This window comes from Archocentrus centrarchus, chromosome 7, assembly GCF_007364275.1.
Source record: "Archocentrus centrarchus isolate MPI-CPG fArcCen1 chromosome 7, fArcCen1, whole genome shotgun sequence".
Lineage (NCBI taxonomy): Eukaryota > Metazoa > Chordata > Actinopteri > Cichliformes > Cichlidae > Archocentrus > Archocentrus centrarchus.
In genome coordinates this window covers 35,066,741-35,087,269 of record NC_044352.1, presented here as the reverse complement: position 1 = coordinate 35,087,269, position 20,529 = coordinate 35,066,741, and the positions used below count along the sequence as shown (strand labels likewise).

Below are 20,529 nucleotides of genomic sequence, written 5' to 3'. Positions count from 1 at the left end.
CTTCTATGCCTAACTGCTTTCCAACATTCACACACTCACACTTCGATGGATCCACTCGGAGTGCAGTACCTTTCCCAAGGATACTTCAACATACGGACTGGAGGAGTCAGGAATCAAGCCAGCAACCTTCTGATTGGTAGACAACCCACTCTACCACCTGTGCCACAATTGTCCCTATTGACAAGAAAACTATTGTATAATGTATTATAAACTGTATAGTTCTATAATCACAGCTGTCAAAATCCATGTCCCTCTCTCATACCTCCAAAAGCTCATGCATGTTCATATAACAGTGTATGGATATACAATAAAGATAGAGGTAGTTACTATTAATTAGAAAATTATTAAAAACTTTTTTTGACCCAGGCAGAGCCACAGTTACCTTTCATATGGCTTCTCTTGACCAGCCACCTATTCCACATGGTGACATGAGCCTTGAATGTTTACCCAAAACACACTTTTTAAAGTTTTCTCCGCTGGATTATCACAAAACAGATAAAATATCAAATTGTTTGTTTCTGTTAAATTTGTGCAGTTCTGCAGCTAAAACTATAAAAACCACCATGATATTCATGTTAAATGTCAGGCTATCGAACTGCCTTTAGATTGTGACACTTGGAGTTGCAGCTTAAATGTGCGTCAGTGTTATGTGGCTATATGCTGTACTTGCAATGTTATAACTGGTTAAAAAGGCTGGAAAAAAAAAGACAACTTAAAAAGCAACAAACTTCATCTTGTCTATGTATACCTCGAGGACCTGCAACTCTGGAAATATTCACAGTATTTAGACTTAGTTATTGTACAAAAATAATCAGCTGATTCTGAGGGGGCTCAGGGAGGAACTTGAACTAAGTTTATAATCCTCTTCTTGCCTCACCATCATACTCTCTACTATGGTTACAAAAATAAATTAGGAAAGGACAGTAAAACCACCCTGAACAAACTGTTTCCCATGTTTCAGGTGCTCACTCTGCCCAGCAGATAATATACACACATTTCTATCTCAGCCAAAGCTCGAATACCAAAGACTCTCGAAGTCTTTGGTATTTGCTGTGTCTCCTGTTGTATGCATGTTAAAGGCTGACCTTGGTTCATTTGTCTTATTTAAACGAACAACATGCACAAAGAATATTGACAACAGCCTACATTTAGATCAGATTGGCCCAAAAGATCATAAATGGGTCAGTCTTGTATTTCAGTATGCAGACGCTGTGTAAATGTCAATCACTAGGACCATTATTTTAGTTTATGCTGAGTTTGTTCCATCAAACCGCTTCAACCTGTAGGAGAACCTCTGCAGCCATTTCCACACTTGAGTGGCCAAACCGAAGCTCTCAGCATGCCGGCGTCAGCAGGGGCGAAGAAACGCTGAGAAACACTCTGAACACATCTGAAGTGGTGTTTTAGGACCACACCGAACTTTCCCCTGCCACCATTAAGTTTCGAACGAATCGTGTCTTTGTGCTCATTCATCCGCAAGCATCCCTGACCGTCGCTCCACCGCGAGCTCATCCGATTGGCTGCTTTCACTGCACCTGTTCGGCTCTCGCGCCAATCACGCGCTCCCGTCGGTGCGCCCCAAGATGGCGGCTTACAGTGTACTGTAGTGTACATCATCACACTTGAAAGCTGAATATCACTATCACCCGACTGTTTAAACTCATGAGGAGGCCGAGCAGAGAGAGCCGAGCGGGGCTGAGCTGTCGTCAGTGAAACACGGAAGCGCTTTCCGTATGGTTTCTTCCTGCGAGCAGCCGGTCTCTGTGTCGGTGTGACGGGGGTTATGCGAGTATGGCCACCGACAACAGGATCAATTTTTGGAGGAGAAACGCAAAGGTTCCTGGAAGGTGGGTCCTCTTTTTTTTCTACATTTTTAGTGACCTGAAACGGGCGCTGTTGAAATGAAGCACATTAGTAACACCCTATTGTTGCATGAATTAACTCGTAACCAGCAGATCTGTGTGGAAAGAGGCGCATACAAGTGAACTCTTTCGCTGGCTTTCACGCGTGAGCTGCTTCCAGCGTCTCACTCGTGCATTGTTATAATAGAGTCCAGCTTAGAGAGACAGACCCACATCTCTTTCTTCTCTGCGGTTTCCAACGATCACACTGGAGGTGGCAGCTGTCTGTCAACCGCCATATGTTTTCTCAGTCTGTGAGAGGTGCTGGTGACAGAAGAGCATAACGACCAAAAACACCAGGGAGGAAGAACGCGCTCTCAGCCACTGTCACAGTACTCATCTGATTTTGTCGTCTCAGTGGGTTTTCTTGGATGAGTCACAGGGGTAGAAGTTAAATGAAACACATCCTCTTTTTATGGCAGTATTACTTAGAGAACAGGGAGAACACAGTAAAGACATGTTGTTATTATATATTATAGACATGTGTACACATGAAATGTGTATATAGTAATAGCATTATTTTCCTAGAGTGGGAGGAAGCAAGTGGACCTTTTACTCCTAATCTAAGCCAGAGATCTAAGCTCGTTTTAACCTCAGTTTGCAAACACTTCAGTTCATTTTGACTCCTAAGCATAAAAAAAAGCAGAACCCTTGACCCCCCCAGAGTGGGGAGGGTCAGGAGCTCTGTTAAGCTGTTGGAGGCATTTAGGTAGTTTGTGCCCTGAAAGGGGATGGTCATTGCAAACAGATTATGAGATATGAGAGAGATTATGAGGGAGACATGGCATTTCCTGATCTAAAATCTCTGGGAGAATTCCACAGTAGCAATGCTGGTCAGCATTTCAAGATGGCTGCAAAGTCCTTACTTCTAAAAGGACTTTGCTGCAAATCAGTCAAGAGAAAAATCAAAACGTTGTTGTCAGTGATCACTGTTATCCTGTAACAACATAACAAACATTCATGTCCTGGTGGGAGTGGACTGATGAGGGTTTACCAAATGGTTTGATGAGGATTTCATAATGTCTGTATGCTATGGCCTTCACAGTTGTCAAACCTTGATCCAAATGAACACCTATGGGAGACAGATGTGTTATGCGCCACTTTCCACCACCACCATCAGAGCAATATATGAAGAAATTTTTTTTGAAGAATGGTGATCAAATGACTTGGAGTTAATCTTTGCCTCTGAACTCCCACACTGTGCATTGTTTACTCAGTATATGCACTATTGTACATTCACCTTAAGTGAATTTTAGTAGTATATCTTAGCTCATAACATGTCACTTCCTGAGACCTTGGTGAGGCTTCAGTCACACAGAAATTGGTCACATATAGGCTGCTGCACCGAAAACCTTGTGATTGCTTTGATATGCAGGGTTCTAGCCTGCGATTGATCGCCCGGTGCTGCACCATGCTGAGTTCGTCTTGTGCCGGGCTGAGAATTTGCTATTGGAGCTCTTCCCTATCACTGCAATTAGCAAGCATGCACGCACCCAACACACTCCACCCCGTTGCTGATACCAAACTGATTTGTTTTCTGGCCAGTTTCGTTCACAATGCGCACACGTGATCTCACGACAGTCCTGTTCATGATTGATTTCGTGTAGCTACAGAAAGCAAAGTGGCGACCAGTGTGAGAGAGAGGGGGAAAGAGTGGAAAAATGACAAATGACAATTTCAAGCTTCCTATTAAACATAAAGTGACGTTTTTTTTTCCCAAAAAGCAACAAATTTGGCGACTTTTTTCCAGTGACTTCAGCAACTTTTGGAGATAGTCCAGAAAGCCGAAATCCTCCGCGACGCTGTGTTTTGTGTACACACAGCGCTCGTACTGCATCCCTTCATACGCTTCAGATGACCCCCACCATAGACATACATACATATGTATGTTAATTTGGGGAGGGAGGGTGGGGATCATAGACATACGTGTCTATGATCCCCACCCTCTCTCTCTTTAGCAAGCTCTTTAGCAAGCTAATTAGCATTAGCCTCCCCACGTGCCAGGCTAAACATTTTTTTCTGGCTAGAACCCTGGTATGCCTTTTGAAACATGTCAATTTCAGTGGTAAGACACAACTTTTACTCTGAAAGACGAACAGCCTGCCGTTCCATCTGGTGTCTCATTCTTCACAGTTCACAACGTCTCAATGAATAGTTGGCAAGTGTTTGCAGACCAGTCAGCATCTTCCATGCAAACTACAGGCACCTGTGGCAGGCTGCTATTAACCAAAGTAATCATGAGGTTTTTGATGCAGCACTGTATACCCCTTTGTGACCAAGTTTACCTAGCAACGGCCAACAACCACTCACAACTGATTGGGGAATTGTCATTTTTTTTCTTAGTGACTGGTCGTTTCCAGGCAGTCACCAGCTGATCTTTAGGCCTATGTGTTTGAGCCTAACCCAAACTCATTTGATACAAGTGCAATGTTCTGAGTTTGCATACTCGAATATTGCCCCAGAAATAGACTTTGCTGTATTATTGGGTGTATTCTAACAATTCTGACATAATCAGAAATTACAGTATTTTGCCATACCTATCGGTACACTAATATTTGATTTTGGGGGCAGTCTATGCCAAGACACATTGAAACTGTTCTACTGGCAGGTAGTCACTGAACACTTTATTGAGACACTTGTTTACCTTTAATTTGTTACTAATGTATGCATTACTTTGTCTATACAGTATAAAGTACTGCAAGAAAACAGAAAAAATAACTAATCCTTTTTTAAAGCAAACAGTATGTCAATTGCTGCAAACTTTGTTTGGAGTTTATTGTTTATTAATCTCTGAGCTGAATATAATGGGAGGCACAGACTAGAGCTGGACTAGTCCCAGCATGTAGAACTTGCTCAATAGGCATCATGGTTAATAATGGGTATGCTCCCTGTTGCTTTGCTCTCCCTGTGCACAAGTGGAAACTAAAAATCCCTCAACCCTCATTGATAAGACTTGACTTCTTCATGCTTTTGTGTTTATGTCTTTATTGGCTTCCATGTTTTTTTTAATGATCATCAAGACTGATAGTCTGATTGACTGTCTTTTCCTGGCACCACCTAACTGCCAGAGGGTGGAGCAGAGAAAAGAAGTGGGGGTGGGGTGGGGGTGGGGGTGTCAGCTTGTTTTGGAAATCTGAGAAGACAGGAGCTCCAAGAAGAGGGCGTTGCTGTCTTTGTCACACACTCTGATCTTTCTCAAACCGGAGTGGGTGGATGGCTAGAAACACAAACATATGTTTGAACAGGAAGGCTAACAGCTAGTCTTGCTGCCTGTCCTTGAGCTGCTCCTGATAAAACAAGCGCAAGGCTGGTAAACAGACTCTGGCACTGCCAGATAATCAGCAGGCTCAGTTCTCAGCCTTAGGCATGAGAAGCCACAGTTTGACAAACTCCACATATTATTTGTAGCTCTGTAATATTCTCACAAAAGCCTCTTAGTTACTTTAAATAATGGGCTTATCATGACTAATGGTTAATATTCTGGACAAATAGTGATATTAGATTTCATTTGAAAAATAGAATAATCATCCTTTGTCTGCATCTGTATACAGTCCGTATCAAAGAGAGCGCTCTTCAACACAGACCTCAGGCAGTGTCACTGTGACTTTAACCAAAGGCTGACCTCTAGTGACAAACTGCTTTTTAAGCAAATGAACAGTTTTTAGGCTTATTAGGCATATTATTTTGTTGCAAGACTGCAACTAATATCTGATGTTGCTGTTAATACAGACATGCATATAGACAGATGTGTAGTTGCCTCATTTCTCACACTGTGTAAGTATGACTGTTGAGAATGCATTATGTAATTAATCAAAGTGACAGCAATGCTTTCCGTGTTGACTTTCTTTTCCCGCTCAGTCACTCTCATTCTCATTCATCAAAGCATGAGTCCCTCCTGCCTTGTGTCAGTGGTTCAGGCTGTTGGTGGTGGTGGTGGTGGTGTAATGGTGTGGAGGACATTTTCTTGGTATACTTCGGGTCCCTTAGGACTAACTGAGCATCATTTAAACACCACAGCATACCCGAGTATGGTTGTTGACTATGTCCAACCCTTTATGACCACAGTGTGCCATCTATTGATGGTGGCTTCCAGCAGGATAATGAACAATGTCACCAAGATCAAATCATCTCAAACTTCTTGAACAATTTCACTATATTCTTATGACCTACACATGCAATAGAGCACCTCTGGGATGTGGCGTAACGGGAGATTTGCATCATGGCTGTGCAGCTGAAAAATCTGCAGCAACTGCGATGCTGTCATATCAATATAGAACAAAATCTCTGAGGAATGTTTCCAATACATTGTTGAATCTGGTACCACAAAGAATTAAGGCAGCTCTGAAGGCTAAAAGAAGTCCAGGCCATACTAGAAAGATGTAACTAATGAAGTGTGGGGGGGAAGGAAATGGATAATAGGCCACCATTAAGCTTTTTTTTTTTTTTTTCCTTGAGTAAAGACTTTCATAGAGTCAGTTTTCTGTGAAGCAAAGTAAATTTTAGTAAGAGGCATTTTTGGCAATTGTAGGCCCAGATTCTGTTCTACCACTCCTGACTATCTTTGCTTTGGGACACCAGAGATTTGGAAAGAAGCTGAGCATTAAGATTCTCACATCCGCTGAACATACTGCACACCACAGGGTGGTAAAGAACACAGGAGCTCTGCAAGCTGTCCACTTCTTCTGTTCAGTACATGCTTAAAACAAGCTCACTCTAAAATAGGGATATTTAATAAAAGGGAATGACTGAGGAGTCATGTGGAAGGCAGCATGTAAGTCAGTATGTGTTGGCTGTGTGGTTTACAAATGGTACTAGTTGGGATTTTAGCATTGCAGAATAATTAAAGAAGAAAAGTTCCCAGAATTGAAATGCATTTTTTGGGAATTCCTAAATATCAAATAGATGTCAGTACTCGCCCAGCAGGAAATTACACCTGTGGTTGCTGCTAGTGCACATGTTCCAGCCAGGCTACAGCCTGCCGATATGTTTTGGGTTGTAAAAATTCTCCAGTGCAGGGTTCAGTTCATATGTCTTATTTTGGGCCATGGTTGGCATTTATAAACACTTTGGATATAATGGATATACAGACATAGTCTTGACAGCCATATTTGAATGAGAAATGCAACTTAAAATTCTTCTAATACAAACCATAAATATAAAATAGTTTTTTTAAATCCCTCTTTGATGATACAAAACAGTACTTTATGTTTATTTTATGTATTTTATTACAGATGCAGCAATGGTGCCACATTTGTAAGGAAAATGCATTTGTGGGTTGAGCAGCAGAGTTGAGTATGTGGGTTGCGCCCATAAAAAACTTGCCAAATCTTCCCTGCCAATACCACACAGCCTGTTCTGCTATCTACTCTTGTTTGGTGTGACTTATTGGATTGGCTGATTGAATTCTGAAGAAGCAAAACATATTGGCATTTTAACAAGACTGGGATTATCACTGGTTGCAGAATGTCATCTCAGTATCTCTCTGCATTGAGATTGCCAAAATGATGACAAATTTGACTGTCAGCACCCGGGGTACCAGAAGCTCAAAACAAGAGTCAATAGCAGAATAAGCTGTTTGGCATTGGCAGGGAAGATTTGACAAGTTTTACATGGGCGCAATCCACATACTCAACTCTGCTGCTCAACCCACAAATGCATTTTCCTTACAAATGTGGCCCCATATAAGGTGACATCAACAGGCTTTCCAACAGAATAAGATTTATTGCCAAGAAAGACAACAAAGAAATAATCAACCAAACAGAAATTTCCTTACTTTTGTGCTAACTTCATACAATCTGTTTCCAGCTTTTGTGTTTCTCTTCTGCGATCTTTATCTCTTTGTTGTGTATTTAATTAACTAATTTTAAAGGAACTGAACAGCTTGCTCAGACTAAGAAAAGTCTGAGTAGAGGAGCAGCACATCTGAGGACGGGACATGTGTCTGCCAACATTCCTGTGAACATTAATTAGCATCTTCTGAAAAGTCAGTGTTTGATTGTCCGCTGGGTCCAACACTCAAGAGCTGCATGTGTTTTTCTGCAAAGTGGTGATAGCATTTCACATGTTATCTTCCACAGTGTACAACCAGTTTATGGAGCTCAGCATCCACCTCTTGACCCCCGATTGCGACGCATGTAAGTGCAGTGGACTGCATGGTATCGCGTCATCAAAGTTGATGCATTTTAATCGTTAGTCTCATTATAAAATGTACTTTGCAGCTGTTTCTTGCTTCAAGTACTTGAATGCAGTGCTATGAAAAAGTATTTGCCCCTTCCTGATTTCTTATACTTTTGCATATTTGTCATACTTACTTGTTTCAGACCATCAAACAGATTTGACTGAACAGCGTGAGAGGAAAAAGTAATTGCTCCTTAAACCTAATAACTGGTTGTGCCACTCATGGCTGCAAGAACTGCAATCAAGCATTTGTAATAATTGGCAATTAGGCTTTCACATCGCTGTGGAGGAATTTTGCCCTACTGTTCTTTGTAGAATTTTTTTAATTCAGCCACATTGGAGGGGTTTTGAGCATGAGCAGCCTGTTTAAGCTCACCCCAAAGCATGCCAATTTGAGTCCAGACTTTGACTACGCCACCCCAAAACAAAAATTTTTTTTTGTGAGCCATTCAGAGGTGAAAGTGTCTTGAGGCGACTGTTTGTTGTGGTTTGGTGCTATATAAATTGAGTTGAATTGGATTTGCTGGTGTGTTGTGGTCACTGTGTTACTGCATAATCTGTGCTTGAGCCTCAGGGCTCATGGTTACAGCAAGTTGTCTGGGTCCTGAAGCAGCAAAGCAGCCCCAGAATATCACGCTACCACCACTGCGTTTGTTCATATGGAACTCTTTTTATGAAATGCTGTGTTAGTTTTACACCAGATGTGACAGGACACAAACCTTCTAAAAGCTTTCGGTCCACAGAATATTTTCCCTGTGGAAAAGTCTTGGGGATCATCAGGATGTTTTTTGGCAAATGAGATGAAACTTTGTGTTCTTTTTAGTCAGCAGTGATTTTCACCTTGGATTTCTCCCATGAATGCCATTTTGCTCAGTCTCTTTCTTATTGTTGAATCATGAACACTGACTCTAACTGAAGCAAGTGATGATTCTTGTGACCTTCAGCATGATTCGTCGTAATTTTGGTAGGCAGGGCACTCCTGGGAAGGCTCTTTACTGTTACAAGTATTCTCTGTTTGTAGATAATGGCTGTCCCTCTTACTGGAGTCCCAAAGCCTTAGAAATGGCTTTGTAACCCTTTCCAGACTGACTAGACCAGATGTCGGTGACCTTGTTTCTCACTTGTTCTTGAGTTTCTTTAGATCGTGGCATGATATATTTCTTTTTGAGATCTTTTAGCCTACTTCACTTTGTCAGACTGGTTCTATTTAACTGATTTCTTGATTCAGCAGGTCTGGCATTAATCAGGCCTGGGTGTGGTTCATGAAAGTGAACTCGGCTTTCCAGAAAATGTGGTTAATCACAGTTCATTCATGATTTAACAAGGGCTGGGGGATTACTTTTTCACACAGGGCCAGGTAGGTTTGGATAGCTTTTTTTTCCCCTTAACAAACGAAATCCTAATTTAAAAACTGCATTTCGTATTCACTTAGGTTATCTTTGTAAGTGGAATCTGAAAGAGATAGGAAATTGAAAGGTGGTGGCAGGGGAGAATGTAACGAGTGGGATGGTAGTCTGTAGGATGACTTTGGACATGAAGAAGAGGAAGCGAAGTAAGTATGAAATGATGGAATTTGAAAAAGGAAGACTGTTGCACAGAGTTCAGGAAGGAGTTGAGACAGGCTCTGGGTCATGGGAAAGAGTTAGCAGACAACAGGGAAAGTAGCTGTACTACTGAGAGAAAGTGTCAAGAAGGTGTGTGGGACACTGGATAGAGGAAAGAGGACAGGGAGACTTGGTGGTGAAATGAGGAAGTACAGGAAATTATTCAAAGAAAGAGGTTACAAAGAAAAAGTGGGATTGTCAGGGAGATGAAGAAAGTAGACAGAAGTATTGGCATATAACAAAGAGAGAGGTGGCAAAAGAAAGGTATTTAGTGTATTGTATGTGAGGTTGAACACTAAGGAAGGAGAAAAAGACTTGTATTGATTGGCTAGGGAAAGCGATTGAGCTGGAAAGGATATGCAGCAGGTTAGGATGATTAAGGACAGAAATGGAAATGTTCTAACAAGGGAAGAGAGTGTGTTGAGAAGGATGGAAGCTGGAAGGAGTACTTTGAGGAGCTGATGAATGTATAAAATGGGAGAGGATGGATACCTGTGGAGGTATAGAGATGTCATGGAGAGAGGGCAGTGGACTTTTTTTTACCAGACTGTTTAATACAATATTGGAGAGTGCGAGGATGCCTGAGCAATGGAGAAGAAGTGTGCTGGTATATATTTTCAAGAACAAGGGTGACGTGTAGAGGTGCAGTAACTACGGAGGCTGATGAGCTATACCAAGAAGCTATAAGAAAGAGTTATTGAAGCTAGGTCAAGAAGAGAGGTGACGATCAGCGAGCAGCAGTATGGCTTCAAGCTGAGAAAGAGAACTACAGCTGTGATATTTGCATTGAGAGTGTTGATGGAGACGTACAAAAAAGTTCAGAAGGAGTTGCACTGTGTCTGTAGATCTAGAGAAAGCATATGTCCACATACATGTGCAGGACATATATGTGCAGGACATGTATGAGAACGTTAAGACAGTGGTGAGGAGTGACAGATGGGTTCAGGGTGGGAGTGGGTTTACATCAGGGCTCTGAGCCCCTTCTTCTTTGTGATGGTGATGGACAGGTTGACAGTTGAGGTCAGGAAAGAGTCTGTGTGGACTGTGATGTTTGCAGACGATATTGTGATCTGTAGTGAGAGTAGGGAGCAGGTGGAGTCGAGCCTGGAGAGAGGAGGAATGTGAGATGGAGGCAGATGATCGGCTGTGGCAGCCCCTAAAGGGAGCAGCTGAAAGAAGACGATCTTTGTCAAATATTAAAATTTGTTTGATGATCTGAACAATTTAAGTGTGAGAAATGTGCAAGAAACTATGAAATCAGTAAGGGAGCAATACTTTTTCCATGATACTGTATGTGTGAACTGCATGCACCAGTGCTGTGCAAGTGTGGCCAAGTGTTTGCATTGGATTTTCAGTTTTCCCTTTTTTTGTCCTTCTAAAAATGTCATCTCCTAAAGTTTTGTTTGTTTGATTTCTTACTCTTTTTCTGCCTGTATGATCTATCAATCTATCTCTGCAGGTACCTCAAAGACACAAAGCCCAAGTTCAACAATGTCAAGTCTAAAAAAGCTTCCAGCTTTCATGAGTTTGCCCGCAGCACCAACGATGCTTGGGATATTGATGATGAAGAGGACGAGGAATTCCTCGGGACCTTCAACACTACGTCATCCATACAGAACCAAGTACCTACAATATATATGTATTTGTCAGTGAGTAGTAAAGGGAATGAAGCTAGTGTGAAATGAAGAGATATTCTTGTGTGTGTTTTTTCTTAGCAGCATCAAGCAGGTGACACAGAAAGTGTGGTGTCACACAGATTGGCACCACCCAGGACAGAAGGTCCAAACCTTCAGGAGGACATGGAGCACGAGCAAGTCAACGGCAAGGTTGTCAAGTCTAACAGTGACGCACACCTCAACACTTCCTCAGGTATGTGGCTAATGTGGTGCAGCTTTAAGAGCTACGGAGCAGCTTATCAGGTGATTCATAGTGAAGCTAATTACAGACTTTGTCAGGAGGGACCTGAGACTTCAGTTAGGGCTGCTGGGATTAAAGCAGGCCTTTAGGATGTGTCTGACATTCCATGTTATCATCCCAATTCAGATGCTCACACAAGTGAGAGCAGTGATACAGACAACAGACTGTATACTGATCATTTATCTCACTACCGTACAATTAACGTCTTTAGGGTTTTTTTTAAAGTAGAATTCAAAGTATTAAAGTAAGGATTTGCACAAGATTAGTATTTTAGGAAGAACACTTGATTTAAGAATTACCACCTCTGCATTTCATGTGGCACATTCACACATGAAATGAAATCCGTGTTTTACTTTAATTTACTGATAAGCATGGTGGCCAGCTACAGATGTAACATTAATATTGATAGGCTGCCAGTGCCACATAATATCTAATAAGAGTAAAAAATTTTCCTTACCAAAGGCTGGCATGCCACGTTATCCCTCTTATCAGGTTTCAAGATTTCAAGACTTCTGATGTATTTGAACATCATCTTTCTATGAATAGGTCTTCTTGTGATGTAGTGACATCAGCCCCCCCCCCCTCCACACAAACACAGATTTCTATCCACAATTTTGCTATAATGAAATTGTAACTTATAATAAATCAGTGTTAATTAACATTTGTAAATTCCTGTTCAGCCTCTACAACTGCTGTTCTGGAAATGGGCTAAACTTGCAGGGAACACAAAATGTCACTGTGTAATGCTACTTAAACTCTAAATAATTTCTAACTTGGACATATATAATTTTAAACAAGTGAAAAAAAAACACTTCCTTTCACTAACAAAACCAAATGTTATCTTGATTAAATATGACCTGCTATGTAAATCTGTGTCTTAGTTTAGTTTGTTTAATTTTTTTATTTTATTAAACCTTTTTGGTGGTTCTTTGAATTTTGACACAAAAGGAAACTCCAAACAATTAAAGAGACTAATGTGTGCTGAATCATTAAATTGGCAAGTTATTAATAAGGACGTCAGCACTTACAAATACGTTTATAACATATTTAATACTATGGCAGTAAGAAAATACATCTTGTTCGCTCCTGAAAAAAAAGAGAGCCATAACCATCCCTTCAACTAAACAGCAAAAAGTTTGTATGGAGGCATTAATATCTGAGGGAATAAATGTATTCTTAGATTTGAACTTCTTACTCATCTGCAGCTCATTAATTTTTTCCTCATCACTTGAGTGAATTGTCTGTATAAAGGAAGCGGTATACATAGAATCTTTACATTGAAGGAAATCTTTGAGTCTTATTGGAAGAAAAATCTCAAGTTAATCTTAAACTCATCAGTGTTTTTAGATGGTACAGAAGACAGACTATTAAATGACAGTGAAATTTACTGGTCACTTCACTGTGTCTTTAAGTTGATTACATTAGTTGTCTTAAAGTTATCCTTACGTTGCCATCTGTTCTGCTTACCCCCACATCGTGTTAGTCTTTTCTTGTGATTCTCCTGGTGCAAACAGTTTTGTGCAAACAGGTGATACTAAAACCACGATTGACTAGCTGTTGTGGCATCACTCCCACAATCATCCGTGGAGTCTCAATAACCAGAGGTTTATTTCTTACAAGAAAAATGGGTAGATTCATACAAAAGGTCTGACCAAATCTTCTGAACTGTGTATCAAGTCCAGATGTAAATACTTGGAAAAAAAGCTGAGATGTTGATATTTTGTCTCATATTCATCTTTTAATGTCAACCCCAAATGTTTTCAGTCTACAGTAAAAATAGACGGATTGACCTCATTGTTTCAATACTTTTTTTTGGGGGGGGGGGGTTAAATGACAAACCTGTTTGTATTGAGGAACTCCATCCATCCATCCATCCATCCATCCATCCATCCATTTTCTTCCACTTATCCGGGGCCGAGTTGAGGGGGCGGGAGCCTAAGCAGAGAAGCCCAGACCTCCCTCTCCCCAGCCACCTCCACCAGCTCATCTCGGGGGACCCCAAGGCGTTTCCAGGCCAGTTGAGAGATATAATCTCTCCAGAGTGTCCTGGGTCTGCCCTGGGGCCTCCTCCTGGTAGGATATGCTCAGAACACCTCTCCCAAGAGGCGCCCAGGAGGCATCCTAGTCACATGCCGAACCATCGACTCTCCCGCTCCCTTCTCGCATCACTCGTGAACAAGACCCTGAGATACTTGAACTCCTCCACCTGGGGCAGCAACTCGTCCCTGAGCCGGAGTGGGCACTCCACCCTTTTCCGGCTGAGGACCATGACCTCAGACTTAAAGGTGCTAATTATCATGCCAGCCACTTCACACCCAGCTGCGAATCATTCCACTGCAAGCTGGAGGCCACCACCTGATGAAGCCAACAGGACCGCGTCATCCGCAAAAAGAATAAATTAGATTCTGAGGCCACCAAGGTGGAAGCCTTCTGCCACTCGGCTATGCCTAGAAATTCTGCCATAAAAATTATGAACAAAAACAGTGACAAAGGTCACCCCTGGCAAAGTCCAACACCCACTGAAAATGAGTCAGACTTATTGCTGGTAATACAGACCAAGCTCTCATTGCAGTTGTACAGGGACTGAATGGCCTGCAACCACAGGCCAGATACCCCATACACCTGCAGCACCTCCCACAGGAAAACCCGGAGGGACACGGTCAAATGCCTTCTCCAAGTCCACAAAACTGGATGGGCAAGCTCTCACACACACAAATATCCTCGAGAGGATGAAGAGCTGGTCCAGCATTCCACAACCAAGACAAAAACCATATTGTTCCTCTTGAATCCGAGGTTTGACTAATGGATGGACCCTCCTTTCCAGCACCTTGGCATAGACCTTCCCAAAGAGGCTGAGGAGTGTGATCCCCAATAGTTGAAGCACACCCTCTGGTCTCCCTTCTTGAACATGGGGACCACCACCCTGGTCTGCCAATCCAGTAGCACTGCCCCAGATCTCCATGTGATGTTGCAGAGGCGTGTCAACGAAGACAGCCCTACAACATCCAGGGCGAATCTCGTCCGCCCCAGGCGCCCTGTCACAAAGGAGTTGTTTAACCACCTCAGTGACCTCACCTCCAGTGATGGGTGAGTCATCCCTCTCATCCCCAGACTCTGCTTCCACTACAGAAGGTGTGTCAGTGGGATTAAGGAGGTCCTTGAAGTATTCCATCCACTGCCTGACTATAGCCTCAGTTGAAGTCAGCAGCGCCCCACCCGCCCTATAGACCATGTGAGCAGAGCACTGTTTTCCCTTCCTGAGTCGCCTGACAGTTTGCCAGAATCACCATCTAAAAGTCTTTTTCCATGGCCTCACCAAACTCCTCCTACACCCGAGTTTTTGCTTCGGCTACCATCCGAGTCGCGTTCCACTCGGCCTGCCAGTACCCGTCAACTGCCTCTGGAGTGCCACAGGTAAGCCAATGAGACCGATAGCTCAATGGCTCCCTTCACCTCCAGTAACCACCATCTGGTTCAGGGATTATCACCACAACAGGCACCAACAGGCACCAACCACTTTGCAGCCACAGCTCTGAGCAGCAGCCTCAACAGTGGAGGTGTGGAACATGGTCCATTCAAACTCAGTGTCCTCAGTCTCCCTCGGAATACTGTTGACGTTCTGCCGGAGTTGGGAGTTGAAGATCTCGTGGACTGAGGCCTCTGCCAGGCGTTCCCAGCGCACCCTCACAATACATTTAGGTGCACCAGGTCTGTCCAGCATTCTCCCCAGCCACCTGATTCAACTCACCACCAGGTGGTGACTAGTTGACAGCCCAGCTACTGCTGCAGATCGGTTCTAAAACCAATTGGTGAAGAGTTCCAAGTATTTAATTATTAGTGGGGGTTGTCCCCTTGGAGGTGGTTGTTGCTCCACTATTGTTCAAGTGCATCATCACATGCGCCTAGGTGTGAAAAAAGGAGTGGGTCATTGCAATCATGGGTTTTGGGTGAAACCGCTGCGAGACTCAAGTGACCTATTGAGGTCAATTGAAGTACAGGGTGAGTGGGGATTGAGGTGCCTGGGAAGGGATCTCAAGACTGCGTTGTCGGTGGCTGGTAGCTGATGTCGTAAACCACCACCGCTGTTCAGTGATGGTCGTTCATGAGCACAGTTCAAGAATGGTAATGGTGATGATGCACATGAACAATAGTGGGTCACTGACCACCTCCAAGGGGACAACCCCCAAAAGGGTTTTAAATACCTGTGACTCTCCACCATTTGTATTTAGAACTGAAGGAGCGGCTTGGATGAGAGGTGAAACATCTTCAAAGTAACTTGAAGAACTCCAGCAGACTTTTTTCAAGCTCCAGAGACTACCGTGACCTACACAGACATATATACTGCGGTGCAGTGACGGTGCTCGTGCCAGTGCTGGTGTCGGTTTCAATGAACCGGCGAAACGCTTAAGAACGGGCCCGCGTTTCCACCGCGCTTTGTGAACTGATCCTTTACGTATGAGTGTGGGTGGGTCTGGACACGGAAGCCGAAGCGCACAAACGTGGGAGAACACGCTCCCCTTTCTTTTGCTGCAAATATATTTTATGGTGCAAACCAAACTACTGCAGCATCTGTGTGCAGCACAGAGGTAAACACAGACAGCGATTATGAGCAAGACGACAAGTACGCACTTTGTGTCCTTTTATCTGTGATATGAACTGATACAAAGCAGCAAGTTCAGCCTTAGAGCCCAACCTAATTCACCGTGAAAATCGCTTCGCTTTTCTCATGTAATACACACCATGCAGTGAAATAGCAGTAGAAAACTTTATGTTGAGTCATGCCCTTCTGCCGCTTGCATCACACGTTCTTGGTTCGAGGCCAGCTAGCTTGCGGGGCCCGAGTTGAACCCGTTTTTTCGGCCGAGCACCGAGTGTGTTCGTGGTGGAAAAACCGCTGAACAGTTTAAATACTGGCACCGGCACCCGGGCAGTGGAAAAAGGGCCATAGCCTGTAATCGCACTTCAGGGCAACATGACCCTTCAGCTAATTTAATCCTTTTAAGCTGCTTTTGTTTGTATATAAAATCACTGTCTTGTAGTACCTCCACATTTAAATGGGAAGAGCCGGTATCTCTAAAATAGCAAGTCATAGCCATAGAAGTAATTCAGTTAAATTTTATTTATATAAAGCACCAAATTGCATCAGTCACTTCAAGGTACTTTATATTGTAAAGTAAAGACCCTACAATAATTACAGAGAAAACCCAACAATCAAAAATCATAAAGGAAAGTTTTAAGCCTAATCTTAAAAATAGAGAAGGTGTCTGTCTCCCAAATCTAAACTGGGAAGAGGGGCCTGAAAGGTGAAGGCTCTGCCGCCTGTTCTGCTTTTCAGTATGCTAGGAACCACAAGTAAATTTTTTAAATTCAATTCTGGATTTAGGAGGGAGACAATGAAGAGAAGCAATATGGGAGAAATATGCTCTCTCAACAAAGTAAGAAAATAAATGTGTAGATTGAGGTTAGTGAAATATAATATTCAGCTTTTTGGCTTTACTCGTTTTATTTAACATTAATTTGCATTTAGAAAGTTTTTGAATGTTTTATTGTTCCTTTAATATTGTGGCTCTCGCTTGTTTTCATTATACATTGTAAAGTTACCTATTTTTATCTGTGTGCTCCTCATTCAGTTCGCTCCACACTGCAGAAGCAGCAGTCTCTCCCAGTTCGCCCCATTATCCCACTGGTGGCTCGCATCTCGGATCAGAATGCGTCAGGGGCACCACCCATGACGGTGCGGGAGAAAAGCCGGCTGGACAAATTCAGGCAGCTACTGGCTAGTCCCAACACAGACCTAGGTACACCAGGAGAATGCAGCTTTTCTCTTGCTATTGGGATAAGCCAAAGTACTGTGATCATTGTAGTAAGGCTATGCCTTTTGAATCAGAATATAGCTAACAGAACAGAACAGGACAATTGTACCAGACATGCAGGTACAGTGTGCAGTCATACTGAAAAGAAAGTACACCCTTTTTCAGTTCTAAGGTTTTATATACATATCAGGACATAATAAAAAAATCATCTGGTCCTTAACAGATTGTAAGATTATTTCAACACAACCTCAGATGAACAACAAAATGTCATGGTGAGGCTGTGTGGCTGGCAGGGGTGGACCCAATAGCAGGACACATCAGACAGAGCTGACTTTTAGTAGTTTTAATGCTGAATGTTTTTAGTGTCAATAAATACAAAACAAAGAATCCCAGAATCCAAGATCAAACATTATCCAAAACATCACATACTAGGAACTGAAAGGGAGGGGGCACGCACACAGCAGGCAGATATCACACACTGTGATGCAACAATGAACAGAAGAAAACTGAGGGCTTAAATACACACAAGGTAATTAGGGAGAGTGGACACAGCAGGGAGCAACAGGTGAATCAATGAACACAAAGGAAGCAAAACCAAACACAAAGCACAGGGAACACAAGACTGTCAAAATAAAACAGGAAGTGACCAACCATGACGCACACACAGACTTAACAGAACATGAGGAATAACATATACTGGGGAACAGACACAAGAGACACCAAAACACAAGGGAGGGATAATAAGGCAAGGGGAACCTAAACACCACACAAGGAAACTAAATACAAAGACTGTTAGACATAACAAAAACTGAGCCAAAATGCAGAAGCAGTGTGTGAAAAACTAAACCTTATGATCCAGTAGCTTGTAGAACCACTTTTAACAGCAATAATTTGAAGTAATCAATCAGCTATGTGAGAGACTTTTTTGTCCCTCTTTTTTACAGTGTTGCTTCAGTTTATTGAGATTTGCCAGCTTGCGTTAATGCACAGCTCTCAGGTCCTGCTACACCATTTCCGTTGGTACATTTAACATGCTAAGTGACGCCTGGAGAGTCTGAGAAGTCGCTCTTGGCTTTTTTGCAATTTCTCTGAGCGCTGCACAGTCTGACCTTGGGGTGAATTTGCTGGGTCATCCACTCCTGAGAAGATTGGCAGATGTCTTGAATGTTTTCACTTGTGAATAATATTTCTCACTTTAGAATGACAGACTTCAGATTGTTTGGAAATGGCCGTATAATCCTTCCCAGATTGATGGGCAGCAGCTGCTGCTTCTCTAAGATCATTGTTGATGTTTTTTTCTGTGGTGTTGTGTTAACCCACACCTGAGTGCTCCAGACAAGCAAACTGCCAAAACTCCTTTATAGAGGTGCTCACACTGATGATGATCAATTGATCAAGTTTATTTGATTAGCAGCTTCTGGCTGCTACTTTCCCTCTTAATTCCTACGGAAGCCGTAAATGTATAATTATCTTTTCACACACTGCTTATGTGTTTTGGATGAATTTTGGTTAAAAATAAATAAATGTGTTGTTGTTCATCTAATTTACATAATTTTAAAACCTCCTAAGAACAGGTGATTTTTTTTTATTATATACTCGTATGTAAGGTTTTACTCGTATGTAAGGTTTTACTCGTATGTAAAACCTTAGAACAGAAAGAGGGTGTACTTTCTCTTTCACATGACTATACCTGTCATTTTTTAAACCTGCCATTTTGTGGCCTAATTGAGAGGGTTATAGTTTTCTGAAATTTTTAACAGTACACAAAATCGAATAGATCAAAAATTGCTCTATACAAGCCTTGGTTTTTGAGTTATGCTTCTGTATATCATTTTTAATTATTATCTTTGCAATGTCAAAATTTCAAAAGTTAAAAATGAACTATAATCCTTCCTGCAGCTTAAACACTGAACTGCTTCACACTGTCAGCCAGAAAAATCTCTGAGCTCTGAAATAGAATGTAAATAAAAACTGTAGATGAAGACGTCCGTATAATAACTTAAAATACCAGCAAAGCAAATTCAGCTTTTAAAAAGTGGTGTTGCTTTTCTCTCTTTGTATCAACTCTGACGACACAGAGATGTTCAACTTGTAATTTTGTTAATTATAACTGGATGAAAGCAACCAGGCTCTCAGTCTTTACACACAGTGTGAGCTCCAGTTCATTCACCCATACAGTGTGTGCAAATTAAATCAAAACTCTGGCTGCATAGTGAGCCTGATTTTAACTCAAACTTTATGTGTAGTGCGAGTTAACACATCATGCATATTTAATAAAATTGGCACAGTATCTCCCCAGCTTTCGAGACTAAAGCTGCTGGTATGCTGTAACTGATGGATACCAACTGGGGCATTGCTAAAACCTTCTGGGTATAGCTAGTGACATTATGAGACAGAGGAATGATTCTGAGATTTCTGAATTGAAGTATCTGGAATTTAGATCATGCTTTTTGGGGGGGGTATAGAGAGGGTTGTGAAGGCCCAAAGGCACTTCGAGATGCACCTTGTGTGGTGAGACTTTGTTAGTGCTTGTGCTGTAGAGTTTAGATTTTCTGTGGACATACATATACTTCTGAAGGTAACTGTTTGGATCACTGTACATACCAAACCGCCAGAGTTTCAAATAGAACCAAACATGACAAAGTGCTTCAAAATAAGTATTTCTACTTTAAACACTGATTCAGAGATTCTGTCAATCCAGACACCAGACAGGGTTTCTGGTTGTAGCCACTTTATTTTAATGACCTTTCTGCCATCCAGAATAGGTATCTAACCTGTGAGGTAACATTTTCTGATTTTGCTTATCTTACTGGAATGTCAGCATGAAGAATTTATTGCAAAATGTTATGAGCTTACTGCCAGAAAGAAATGGATCCAGAATATGTGGTACAAGTTTGTCTTGAAGGACCCACACAGCCTCCAGTTTAATAAAATGAAATTTTTAACACAAGTGATGAAAGACCTGGTGAGATTTTTCCAGCAAAAGAAATCTCTTTTGTGGAGTTGAACACCACATTTTTCATTAAACTGATTTTCTGGCTGTACTTGCTAGTGTAGATGAGGGTTGAGGCTGACTCGTCACTTTGGGTTACAGCAAGCTGAATGTGCTATTGCCTG

At 42.1% G+C, this 20,529-nt stretch overlaps 1 protein-coding gene across 4 annotated transcripts in view; it reads left to right on the top strand.

Moving 5' to 3' along the window:
* Positions 1–1,566: 1,566 nt before the first annotated feature.
* The window catches only part of tbc1d22b (TBC1 domain family, member 22B), a 35,849-nt gene continuing 16,886 nt past the window's right edge, over positions 1,567–20,529 (top strand). For 2 of the 4 annotated variants that reach the window (XM_030734617.1, XM_030734615.1), the window contains exons 1-5: positions 1,567–1,847; positions 7,979–8,035; positions 11,142–11,304; positions 11,398–11,551; positions 17,230–17,397. In XM_030734617.1, the coding sequence (XP_030590477.1) occupies positions 1,792–1,847; positions 7,979–8,035; positions 11,142–11,304; positions 11,398–11,551; positions 17,230–17,397 (598 nt within the window). In that variant the 5' untranslated portion in view covers positions 1,567–1,791. The remainder of the gene's footprint in view (positions 1,848–7,978; positions 8,036–11,141; positions 11,305–11,397; positions 11,552–17,229; positions 17,398–20,529) is intronic. The other 2 variants (XM_030734616.1, XM_030734618.1) reach the window with 2 other exon arrangements.